The sequence below is a fragment of the Convolutriloba macropyga genome, chromosome 9 (assembly GCF_964194025.1).
Source record: "Convolutriloba macropyga chromosome 9, txConMacr16.3, whole genome shotgun sequence".
Taxonomy (NCBI): Eukaryota; Metazoa; Xenacoelomorpha; order Acoela; family Convolutidae; genus Convolutriloba; species Convolutriloba macropyga.
Window position 1 is genome coordinate 65,125,871 of NC_134476.1, and position 12,847 is coordinate 65,138,717.

The 12,847-nt window shown below is 36.6% G+C and overlaps 2 protein-coding genes across 2 annotated transcripts in view; one reads left to right on the forward strand and one right to left on the reverse strand.

Moving 5' to 3' along the window:
* LOC142346288 (glutamate [NMDA] receptor subunit 1-like) overlaps window positions 1-11,491 on the forward strand; it is a 67,179-nt gene extending 55,688 nt beyond the window's left edge. The window contains exons 16-18 of the mRNA XM_075398802.1: window positions 5,444-5,668; window positions 6,396-6,715; window positions 11,169-11,491. Of these exons, the coding sequence (XP_075254917.1) occupies window positions 5,444-5,668; window positions 6,396-6,715; window positions 11,169-11,445 (822 nt within the window). The 3' untranslated portion in view covers window positions 11,446-11,491. The remainder of the gene's footprint in view (window positions 1-5,443; window positions 5,669-6,395; window positions 6,716-11,168) is intronic.
* The window catches only part of LOC142345524 (uncharacterized), a 562,956-nt gene that overhangs the window by 490,362 nt on the left and 59,747 nt on the right, over window positions 1-12,847 (reverse strand). The window lies entirely within an intron of this gene.

The window sequence follows — 12,847 nt, forward strand, 5'->3', positions numbered from 1 at the left end:
GTCTCATTGGTTGATAATGAGGCATAAAAGAACCTGATTAAAGGCTCGAGTTAATAGCTAGTGGTTTTCATGACGTTGACACTACTTTTTCTCAAAAATTTTGAGTGCTTTTTTTAGTTCTGCAAGTATTTATTGTAGTTTTTGAAGTATTATCATTTAATTTCATTGAGGACAGACTAAGAGGGATTAAGTTTATCAATTTAATCATTTTTGCTCAAAGCTAGTGCTCTCTATGACTTTGAGACTAATTCTTTTCAATAATATTTATCAATTTTTTTGAGTTTTTCTTTTCAACATTTTTGTCTTAACTCTTAATCTCAATACTTATAGGTCTCGTTGATTGCTAAAAAAGCTTCAATTAATGCAAAGCATTTCACTTCATAGCTATTGCTTTTTGTAAATTATACGCTTGTTCGTTTTGTTAAAAAAATCTTTTTGATTTTTTAGTTTTGCTAGTATTTGTTGTACTTGTTGATATCTTATCACTTAATGTTATTGATGACAGGTCTCAACGGTGTTGATTGAAGACTCAAATAATTGATGTAATTGCATTTTTCTGTAGCTGTTGCGTTCTATGACTTTTATATTAAGTCATTTCGTAAATTTTCAGCGAGTTTTATCGCGATTTTTGGTTATTTTTGTTTTAACTTTTCTCTTCTACATTTAATGACAGGTTGCTAATGAGATAGAGGAAAGTAGTTGGCGAATTGAATACAGAGCAGTTGTTTTTTGTTGTTGATCCTGTCTGTCCATAAAAGCCGAATTTTTACTCCTCCTTGTTTTTGTTGTTCTGTTGTTGTTCTTTTGCTGTCTTTTTTGCTTATTGCTTCAGTTTGTTGTCTCATTGCAAACAGCTCTCAATTGCCTTCGAAAGCGGAAAAACTGATTCTTAGGTCATTAAGTAATTCAATTCTTTGGATTTTTTTTCAGGACTTGTCCTGCTAAATTTTTAACTCGTCGTCTCCATCCACGGTTAAAATTTGTATGCGTGACGTCATTTCTGCTTTTAGCTCAATTGCGTGACATACCTCACTAAAAAAACAACTTCGGAACTCACTTATGGAATTTTATGAACACTTACTAGTTAAAGATGAATAGGGTGTATCTAAGTAGTGCCAAACATATATGCCCTTATTGAGCATTAGTCTCGAGTTTTTGATTTCGAACATCAATTTTCGAAACGCTCTTTTAGTGTTTCTTTCATATAGACCGTTTGTGTCATAACATTGAGAGTCCGAATCTAACCCAAAAAGTCTAGTAGTCTATTAAAGGACTGGTGATTGATTTGTTTATCTTAATTCTTTTGTTGTTTCATTTCAAGGAAGGCCACAAGCGCCTACAGCTGTTATTTTCTGGCAAACTGCCGGCTATTTTTTTTGAAATTCTCTCGCTCATGCGGTAGAGCATCCTAAACAAAAACTTTAGGTGATGTAAAATGTTTAAACAGTAATTTATCTCAAATGGACCAAGCAGGAAATTTAGATGGACCTATAGGTTTGTTTCGTCTAACTGCCTTGAATGAATCAATGGACCGTTTTTTGGTTCCGTACCGGAATTTAACGGATTGGGCTGGATATTTAATGGTTTCTGCATATTTCTAGTTCATGTTTCCTAGTACAAGAATGTTCCTATTTCCTAAGCACAGAGAAACGGTAGGTTAAGAGGTTTATATTTTTAGACTGAGCGATATGAGCTTTTAAACAAAATATTTTCGATTAATCATACCAATTATCAATACAAAATTTGCACAGCAAAAATACCTGTTAACAGAAATATAGGAGCAATCAGATCCTATTTCTCCCTATGAGAACAAACAGCCACATTTTCAGGATTATGATACTAATAAAATAGATTATGTGATTAATAAAATTAATATTTGAAGGCTTGTGGATATTTAACACGAAGGTTATAGTCAGAATAATTTAGATGTTCACTAAGAAAACAATTTTTCCTCCATTGTTTATTTTGTGCTTCAATTGAATTTTTACGAAATCTGTTAAGAAGACACTAACACTAGAGATTAAAAAAATTGTCTTTAGTTTCAAAAAGCTTTGCTAAATTTTCCTGGTTAAGAACTTATCTAGGCCATGAAATCTCTTCATTTATTTGCAATCCACGTGTCACGCAAAGCGAAATCATTTTTGTCTTTTCTGATAAAAACTCTTTTTAACTAGAGCGTCATTTACAGTTGGTTTTATTCCATTGGAGTGGGAAGTCTGGTTTAGAAATTCTCTCATTCATGCGGTAGATCAATATAAAGGAAAATTTTAGGTGAGGTATAATCACTCAAAATTTTGAGTGATTATACCTTGAAGACTCAAATAATTGTTGATTGAAGACTCAAATAATTGTTGATTTAAGACTCAATTAATTGATGTAATTGCATTTTTCTGTAGCTGTTGCGTTCTATGACTTTTATATTAAGTCATTTCAAAAAGTTTCAGCGAGTTTTATCGCGATTTTTGGTTATTTTTGTTTTAACTTTTCTCTTCTACATTTAATGACAGGTTGCTAATGAAATAGAGGAAAGTAGTTGGCGAATTGAATACAGAGCAGTTGTTTTTTGTTGTTGATCCTGTCTGTCCATAAAAGCCGAATTTTTACTCCTCCTTGTTTTTGTTGTTCTGTTGTTGTTCTTTTGCTGTCTTTTTTGCTTATTGCTTTAGTTTGTTGTCTCATTGCAAACAGCTCTCAATTGCCTTCGAAAGCGGAAAAACTGATTCTTAGGTCATTAAGTAATTCAATTCTTTGGATTTTATTTGAGGACTTGTCCTGCTAAATTTTTAATTCGTCGTCTCCATCCACGGTTAAAATTTGTATGCGTGACGTCATTTCTGCTTTTAGGTCAATTGCGTGACATACCTCACTAAAAAACAACTTCGGAACTCACTTATGGAATTTTATGAACACTTACTAGTTAAAGATGAATAGGGTGTATCTAAGTAGTGCCAAACATATATGCCCTTATTGAGCATTAGTCTCGAGTTTTTGATTTCGAACATCAATTTTGGAAACGCTCTTTTAGTGTTTCTTTCATATAGACCGTATGTGTCATAACATTGAGAGTCCGAATCTAACCCAAAAAGTCTAGTAGTCTATTAAAGGACTGGTGGTCGATTTGTTATCTTAATTCTTTTGTTGTTTCATTTCAAGGAAGGCCACAAGCGCCTACAGCTGTTATTTTCTGACAAACTGCAGGCTATTTTTTTGAAATTCTCTCGCTCATGCGGTAGAGCATTCTAAACAAAAACTTTAGGTGATGTATAATGACTAAGCAGTAATTTATCTCAAGTGGACCAAGCAGGAAATTTAGATGGACCTATAGGTTTGTTTCGTCTAACTGCCTTGAATGAATCAATGGACCGTTTTTGGTTCCGTACCGGAATTTAACGGATTGGGCTGGATATTTAATGGTTTCTGCATATTCCTAGTTCATGTTTCCTAGTACAAGAATGTTCCTATTTCCTAAGCACAGAGAAACGGTAGGTTAAGAGGTTTATATTTTTAGACTGAGCGATATGAGCTTTTAAACAAAATATTTTCGATTAATCATACCAATTATCAATACAAAATTTGCACAGCAAAAATACCTGTTAACAGAAATATAGGAGCAATCAGATCCTATTTCTCCCTATGAGAACAAACAGCCACATTTTCAGGATTATGATAATAATAAAATAGATTCTGTGATTAATAAAATTAATATTTGAAGGCTTGTGGATATTTAACACGAAGGTTATAGTCAGAATAATTTAGATGTTCACTAAGAAAACAATTTTTCCTCCATTGTTTATTTTGTGCTTCAATTGAGTTTTTTACGAAATCTGTTAAGAAAACACTAACACTAGAGATTAAAAAAATTGTCTTTAGTTTCAAAAAGCTTTGCTAAATTTTCCTGGTTAAGAACTTATCTAGGCCATGAAATCACTTCATTTATTTGCGATCCACGTGTCACGCAAAGCGAAATCATTTTTGTCTTTTCTGATAAAAACTCTTTTCAACTAGAGCGTCATTTACAGTTGGTTTTATTCCATTGGAGTGGGAAGTCTGGTTTAGAAATTCTCTCATTCATGCGGTAGATCAATATAAAGGAAAATTTTAGGTGAGGTATAATCACTCAACAGTATTTCATCTTAAATGGACAAAGCAGGAATTTTAGATGGACCAATAGGTTTGTTTCTTCTAAGTGCCTTGATTAGATCAATGGACCGTTCTTCAGTTCCGTACCGGAAATAAAAGGATTCAGCTGGATTTTTATTGGTTTCTGCATGTCAGTACAAGAAGGTTTCTAGTTCCTACGCACAGAGAAACGATAGACTAGGAGGTTTGCTTTTTTAGGTTGAGTGATATGATCGTCAATTAAAACATTTTTGGTTCAATATCAAACCAATATATCAATAAAAAGTTTACACGAAGAAAATACCAGTTAACAGAAAAATATGAGCGTTCAAATACTGTTTTTACCTATCAAAAAGAACAGCCACAATGTCAGGATTACGATGATATTAAGATAAATTTTGTGATTATTTTAATTATTATTTGAAGGCATGTGAATATTTAACACGAGTGTTATAGTCAGAATAAAAAATATGTTCACTTAAATAAAATTTTCCTCTAATTTCCATCTGCTACAATTGAATTTTTACGAAACCTGTTAAGAACACACTATCATTAGCGATACAAATTTTCTGTTTAGCTTCAAAATTCTTTGCAAAATTTTCATGGTCAAGAAACTCATCGCGGCCATGAGCTCTCTTTTATTTATTTGCAATCCACTTGTCACGCAAAGTGAAATCTTTTTTGTCCTTTCTAATGAAGACACTTTCTAAATAGAGCGTCATTTACAGCTGGTTTTATTCCATTGGAGTGGGTGGTTTGGCATTTCTCTCCATTAAATCATGAACTGCTAAACTGTTAAAATAATCTTGGATCTTTTCCGTTTGTGCCCCCCTCTCCCAGCTTAGTGGCTGCATCCCGGATGATAGTAACATAGTAAATCAGCGCTGAATCATAGCATTTCTCAGTCTGTGTTTTTACTATGAACTTTTATGATCATGTCACTTTTTACTATGATAAGTGTAAATTCAGACAAAAAAAAGTCTGTTCAGTGTAAAAACAGCATTGAATTCTTAAACTTAGCTTAAACTGTTCAGAATTGTTTTTCAGCCTTGTTTCTCTGATCAGAGCTCATAAAATAGTATTATAAATCGTTATAGAAAAAAATACCTCAACTTAACTCTACTTAGAGTCTGTATTTGCAACCCCTGTCTGGGGGGTGCAAATAATATATATTATTTGCACCCCCCCCCCCCAGACGCACGTGCCATATTTTTACAAAATGAATTACTATGTAATGGCGTATACTCTGTAACTGGGGGGCACAAACGGAAAAGATCCATAATTTTTTCCTCATATTCTGTTATTTGAGCCGGTTTGATTCCAGCCGGTGGCAGGCTTGGCTCTAACAGTACAAATCCCCCCGCCTCATTCCGGAAACCAGACTGCTGTTGGTGGGGGTGGGGGTGGTCCGGCTGCCCTCTTCACGATATCCCCCAACTCGTCTTCCAGTGGCAGGAGCCACTCTCTTCCCAGAAACTCATTCCAATCTCTGGCCTCTTCCGCAGCCACAACGAACACAAACCTGGCCAATCAGCCAGATAGCCAACAGGTAAAAATTCAGAAAAAAAATCTCCCAACGGGTCCCGAACGAAGTCTATAGCAACTATTGTAGTAATGTTCGTCTGTTTGACCGTTTCGTTCTTAAATAGTCGGGTCTTTCCCATTATAGCCCCTCCCCACGAAATTATAGCCCCCAGCCGCCACCCCACGAAATTATAGCTCCCCCCCCCCCCCACTTATGGTATATTGGTATATTTACCATGATTGGTGGGGGGGGGGGCTTTAGGTTATGTGACCACTAAGCTGGGGGGGGCTATAATGGGAAAGACCCGAATATTTTTTCACTTAATTGAGCTATCGAGTGAATTTTCGAGTGATTTTCACGCTTGACTTCATCATTTTTGATCTCATTGGTTCTCTCGTTCACACTTTTAATCAGCTGAACTGAAACTGCGGCAGTTAACTACTAAAAGTCAAATGAAATTTGAGCAAAAAGCGTTTTCACTATTTCCACTAAAAACCTTTATAGTTGTAAAGTATTTAAAAAAATAAATAAATAAAAATAGGGATCTTTTCCGTTTGTGCCCCCCCCCCCAGCTTGGTGGTTGCATATTATTTGCACCCCCCAGACGCACGTGCCCTATTTTTACATAACGATTTACCAGGTAATGACACGTGCTCTGTAACTGGGGGTTACATAACGTACTGGGGGGGGGGGCACAAACGGAAAAGATTCAAAAATAGATTGAAAATAATGCCAACTTTCTACGTTTTAGGATCTTGATCAGCCCGATGGCCCCCCTAACACAAACCAACCCTTACTGCCTAACACGGGTGGTGGTAGTGAAATGAGCAACCTAACAGGTCCCCACCAGAGCTACCATCCCCTCCCCCTCCCCCACCCACATCACCAACCACCCCCCTCGTCCTCTGTCCCACCAATGTACGCAGCTGCAAACACAGGGGTGAGAGACAGGCCGAGTGGTCGGAAGACTTCCTTCAGAGACAATCATCAACAGAGCCAAACACAGCCACAGAATGCCACCCGATTTGGGCAACAGCCGGGCAGTGCCACCCAAACGCCACTGTGTTCAAGGCAAGTACCCCGGAAATTCCAGAGTCGAGTGAAAATTATACTGACTCGTAACAAGTGATCATGATAGATTCTGCATCCTTAGAATTATAATATATGTTATGCTAAAAGCTGGTAATTTTTGAAATGTCGGACACCGTTTATATCGAACGCTTTAAAAAATTTGAATAAAAAAATTCTTGTAATTTACCAAAATTTTGCAAATAACCTTTTCTTTAATGCAACTTAGAATCTACCTGCAATCACTTAGCATTACCTGCATTTCTAGGTAAAATTACCTAAAAGTCATCTAGAATTTAAAGTTATACCTTACCAAAATTTTACCTGCAAAAAAAGTTTCCAAGCTAGTTCTACCCGAAATTTCCACAGAATCTTTGCAGGTAGAACTAGCTAGAATTTTTTTTGAGATTATGGCTGATGAAAATTTCGACAGTTTTGATATGCATTTCTTGATAGCTTTTGAGAAATGCCTTACAATTTTCATAACAGCATAAAATGGCTACGTGACATTCTTCTATCTCAGATTCATGCAAGGTGGTTTGGAACAAAAACAAGCGAAAAAGGGCCCTGAATTTGCAACCACCGCTAAATAAAGTTCTCAACAGCAAGTGCAAATAAAGAAGAAAGATTGTTCTTAAGATTCACAATTTTGTACAAGACTACAAGACTTTCCTAAAACTTAATTTTGGGATTATAAAGTAAGACAGAAAATGCAATTTTAAACTATTGCGAAAAAAATATAAATACCAACAGTGAGGATACAAAATTTCGATTGTTCAAACTTTGTGGTCAGACTTACTTTGAAACCCTATAACTAATCAATGAGACAAATTGCCCGCACTTTAATCAGAGTTTTTATTTTTGCGTCCGTCTATGTAAAAATCTACAACACAATATAAATCTTTTTTTCTGAGTTTGCAGGTGATTTCTAGGAAAATTATTCTAGGTCAAATACGCATATTTTGTTGTTGCAGGTATAAATTTTGATTATTTTTCACCCAAATTTTGCTAAGCTTTGCATTTGTATTTATTTTTGTGAGACAATTTGGGATAAAAACAAAGATTGCTTGAAAGATTCTTGCAAGATAATAAATTTTTGGACCACTAAGATACGAACCCAATGAGATGACTCGTCCCAATTTGTATTCACTTAGTTTCACCAAACATGTTCTCCTGCTTTCGGGGTTCACACACGTTCTTTGGACCATTTCAATCTATGATTCCATTGCGGAAGGTATTTGCGAGCCCATCTTTTCTCGGGTCATGGTAGCGTTCACTGAATAGGAGGAATGGTGCAGGCGCTTTTTCTCGTACTAACAGGAAATGATTGGGCGTGGGTGTTGTCAGATCCTCTGGGTCGCCATTTACTGCTTTAAGGGGTTTTGCGTTGAGAGTTTGCTCTGCGAGACAAAGTGTTGTGCTGAGCACCTCATTCGATGTACATCGGTTGTACATCGGTTGTCCAAGATTGCAATCGTGACTTTGTTGCATCTTCGGACCAGTATATCCCAAGCTACCAAAGTGTAGCGCCCGGGTGGGTTGATTTTGCAAACAATTTTTTCCTGATCTAAGTCACTTTCGACCTTAGTTTTGTAACATTCGTCCATGAATGCCTTCAACTCGCTAGCTGCTCCAAAAAGTTTTTCGCCATTGTTGCTGTTGATGGCACTGAGCTAGCAAAGTCATTCGATGAATCTTGTCACTGCAGCTAAACGTGATTCTTCTTTCAATGTCAATGCCACTTTGATATAAACTGCTCTTTGATGTTTCATGCGCGATGTTTTGGTCGGCCGTTTTCTGAACCGACTCATTAAAAAGTACCCTGTTTCCACCACCAGCAGTTGACTTGGAATCATCGGTGTTACGAACTCTTGGTATGAATTTTTCATCGCAAAGAATTAATTCCTCCAATTTTGCACTTTTTGCTTTCAGTAGAAGTCGGTTTTCTTTGGGGTTGACAGTGTTTCCGGCGCTTTATGTTGGAATCACTGTGTTCATGAGGTTGAATATTTGTGCAGCCAATGAAGTCCTCTTCTGCGGTTATGAGCACATTTCTGAAGGAAAGTTTCTGTCAATTTGACACACTCGTCAATCTTTTTGTACGTTTTGCTTACAGGAGTTGTTATGATTTCCCTCTCAAAGTTTCTTAACTCTTTTTGTAGCACAAGTTTACTTCAAACTTTTTGTCTCTGGCCGTCTTGTTTGTTGATGAACACAGTGCAGTTGAAGTGGTTCGTCAACCTGGTTGGTCTCGTGCATGAGATTGGATTTTTAGACCATTTCAGAGATGAGTTAAAGGACACCCAATCCTCTCAGAATCAATCCGGTTCGGAATGCTTTCCATGTGTTCAGCGAGTTCCTTCGTTGCCTATTTTGTGAAATTAAGGTTTCCCCTGAAGTTCTTTTATGGTCAATAGTATTTTGATCCGTTTTGCAAGCTGACGCTGGCTCTGCTACCGCTAAGGGTTAACTGCTGTCACTTTTTGTGCTGCATTGTTTGCTTGCTTCGGTAAATTTTGTCTTTAGTGAAGCAACTTGAAGACGTTGTACTTCTACTACCCCATATCTGACAATTGGAGCACTGGAATTGGACTATTTTATAGCTTCAGTTTTCTGTACTTGTTATTTGTTGCCTCCTTAGTCCGCACAGTGTATTCTTCATGGACAGGTCTTTAATTTGTTGAATTACTTTGCACAGATTTCTGACAGCTTATTTCCAGGTGTTATGAGGTTTACCGTTGAGAATTGAACATTTCAAACTCCTCCACACTCTGACCAATGGTATCGGAAAGTTCCAGAGTACTTTTCTCTGAGTTTTGAATGTTTGTAAGATTCTTTGCTCGTTTCTACCCTTTTGAGAAATTCTTGTTGAAAGAAAATTCGATACCTCTTCCTCTAGTTGAAAAGTCAACTAGACCATTTGGCAGTTGTTGGATTTTAATGCTGACTTATTTGAAGTGTTAATCGTTTCGATCAATGTCTTCTCTGATTTATATTTCGATCCTGTGATGACCATAGTAATTTCTAAAATGTTTTGTCTCAAACTTCGGAGTGACGTTCACGTAACTCTTTATGTTTCATGGTGAGACTTGCCATGTTCAGTCCAGACGATTTTGCTGGGTTAATAGCATAAACATCTTTTTGTTAACAGTCATTGATTTTGTTGCTTTTCTGTTACCCATGTCAATCAATGCGCTTAAACGAAACGTTCAATACTTGTCTACTCTTATTCGATAACTCATTGCTTGATCCAAACGAATCGCCGTGTTCTGTCGTCCGGGTGTCCGGATTCCTTCGCCAAAATGAATAGAAGATTTCTGGTTATTATTGTTTTCGGGGTCCGTGTTGATGTTTGGGTCGTATTGCTGGTGTCCGGGTTGTATTGCTTGTTGTCTGGATCGGTGGAGCAAATGTTGCGGCTGCTCAAGAATCTCAGCGGAACCTAATCTTCAAGGCCTGGTTCAAGAATTTTAAGCCGCGGCACTTATTTCGAATGACTAAATTATGATAGTTTTTTTCCTAACTTCTTGTAAGAAAGCTCAACTAACATTGAAACTTTGCAGATCTTTGCTATCTAGAAACACTTTACACAAAAACCTAAAGTTGATGAAGAATCAGTTTATAGTCTAAAAGAGAGCCAACTGCTCTTTTTAACAGTTTCCAACGGTTCTAAGCACAATTTGGTTGCACTACCCAAAAGAATCGGTTAAAGTAAATAATCAGTCAATTATCGGTTTTAACTTCATCGTTACTCGTTTCTTATTGGTTAATCGAGTTAGTGACCTAAGAAAGTAATTGCGTAGTAAAAGTCAAATTGTTGCCCTATTAGCTTTTGCTGACATAAGCAAGACTGATACATATGTATTACTGAATGCTTCAAATGTATGACATTTGACCATGAATAAACACCTAAAGGATCATAGAATTAACACTTCATAAAATTTATCAATAAATGACAAAATATCGAAAAATGCACTTTTTGCAACATGTATGTGCTAATAGCCACACTTGTAGGTATGATGCAATACTTTTCGTTGGGTCCATGTACAGCTTAGGGGTTACCCTAATTGCATGCCTAAACCTTGGTTCACTCAGGGTTTCTTATCTCAAAATGGGGGTGGGGTGTTCAGAATTTTAGTTCCAAATTGTAAAATCTTTCAGTTTTGGGAATTTTTGAGTTTTGACGGAATTTCAATTTTTAGAGCTTTGAATCCGTTTCTCTTGGTCTGATGGCTCAAACTTCTGTTCATTATTGGCGCCAACAATCTTTGTTATGAGTTTTCGTTCTTAAACTTGTTTTAAATTAACTTGAGCACATTTTGAGTTATTGCCAACTTAATTTCAAAATCTGACTCTGGCGATAACTCTATATAGTATATCGAAAGATTGCATGAAACCCAAAGTTAAGAGTAAAGTAACCCCAATTCATAATTTGAAATCTGTCTTCCATTTTCAGCCCAGTTCCAGACTCCGCCAATATTCCACAAACAAACAACATCAACAACTTTTCCAACACTGAACTATGCCCTCATAACAAACGCGTACCTACCAATCCAAACAACATGTTGCTAAACCAGCCAAACCAGAGGAGTCACACACCTGCGAACCTCCCGGATGTAAGTCATCTATCACAGCCAACCAGAAGAGAGAATGTTCGCAATTCTATTCATGGAAATTCTAATTCAGAAGATGCTGCAAATAATATTGAGCAACCCTACACTACAAGATTATGAGTAATGCTGCTGTTTTTTAAGTCTTGTTTCCTCTTTCAGAAACTCTATGAAAGTCAATCTTTTTAAGCTTTGCTGATACAGAAATTGACACAAAGACACGTAAAACTGTACTGTTTTAGTCGCTTTTGCTCGTCCAACTTCGGTTTTGCTTTTTTGAAGAAAATTTTTTTGAAGTCAATATTTAAAATTTTTCAAAAAAAAAAATAAATGCACGATAAGCGGTCAAAAATATTGCATAAAATTGCGGTTATTGTGTTGCATTCGGCGAATACATCGGTGTGATATAATAAAGATAATAAAGAGACAAAATTTCTAAAAAAAGTTTGAAGGCTTTGTTCGCAAAGTTGCCATCCGTTTAATCCTCGTTAAAAACTTCTTCAATTAATAGTCAATTGAGTCACTTTTTGAAAAAAAATTGCACCACTTTTGGTATTTTTTTCCATATTTTATAATTAGGCTGGCTCAGTTAAACAGAAATTGAGATCATTAAGACAGGTGACGTGCCAACAAAACTTTTGGGTGGTTGGGTAAATTATCTTTTTTGTTTCAATTACGTTCAATGCCTAAATACATCACAATTTCAGAAAATCTTGAAGAAAAGCTTGTCGAAAAAAAGTTCAACTAAAATTTTATTTCATGCATAACCATTATATTCGTTTTTTGTTGTGTAGATTTCAGCAAAAAAAATCAGACATCTGATAGAGTACAGTCATACCCAACTAATTATTTTTCATATGAATTCCCGAACGCGGTGGACGCAGAACAAGCCAAAATAAGACTGCGCATAGTTTTTGCAATCTTTTATGTATTCCAGTGCACCATGGCAACAATATAAGGTCATTTTTAAGAGATCTGGAGATTTGTAGTGCCAACGGACTACTCCATGACAGAGCCCCTCATCCGCTTTAGAACGTAATCCGGAAACTGCGGGCCGGTTATCTCGAAAATTTTTGGCTTAGTTGACTTCATTTTAAAAACTCGGCTTTCTTGACTATCGGCCTGCTTGACCACTTAATTTTTGCTAATCCCATCTTCTTTATGCGTTAAAAACGGTAGCAGTCAAGCAAGCCGATAGGCAAGCAAGCAGAATTTCGAAAATGATGTCAAGTAAGCCAAAAAAATATGGGGTACCCGTACTTTAAGTCGCCCCTAGTGGGCGCGCATAACGCGCGTCGCTGCTTCGCCGCAATAACCGGCCCGCGGTTTCTGGATTGCATTCCACAGCGCATGAGAGGCATGGTCATGGACAGCGGTCCGCTGATACCCGTACCCCTTTGATGTCTATAAATTGACGGATTTTTGTTTCTTTGGAGCATTGAATACATTATGCACTGTAAAACTATGCGCAGTGTTGGTTGTAACGGTTAACCATGTATTATTTCTGATAGATTACATATTTATT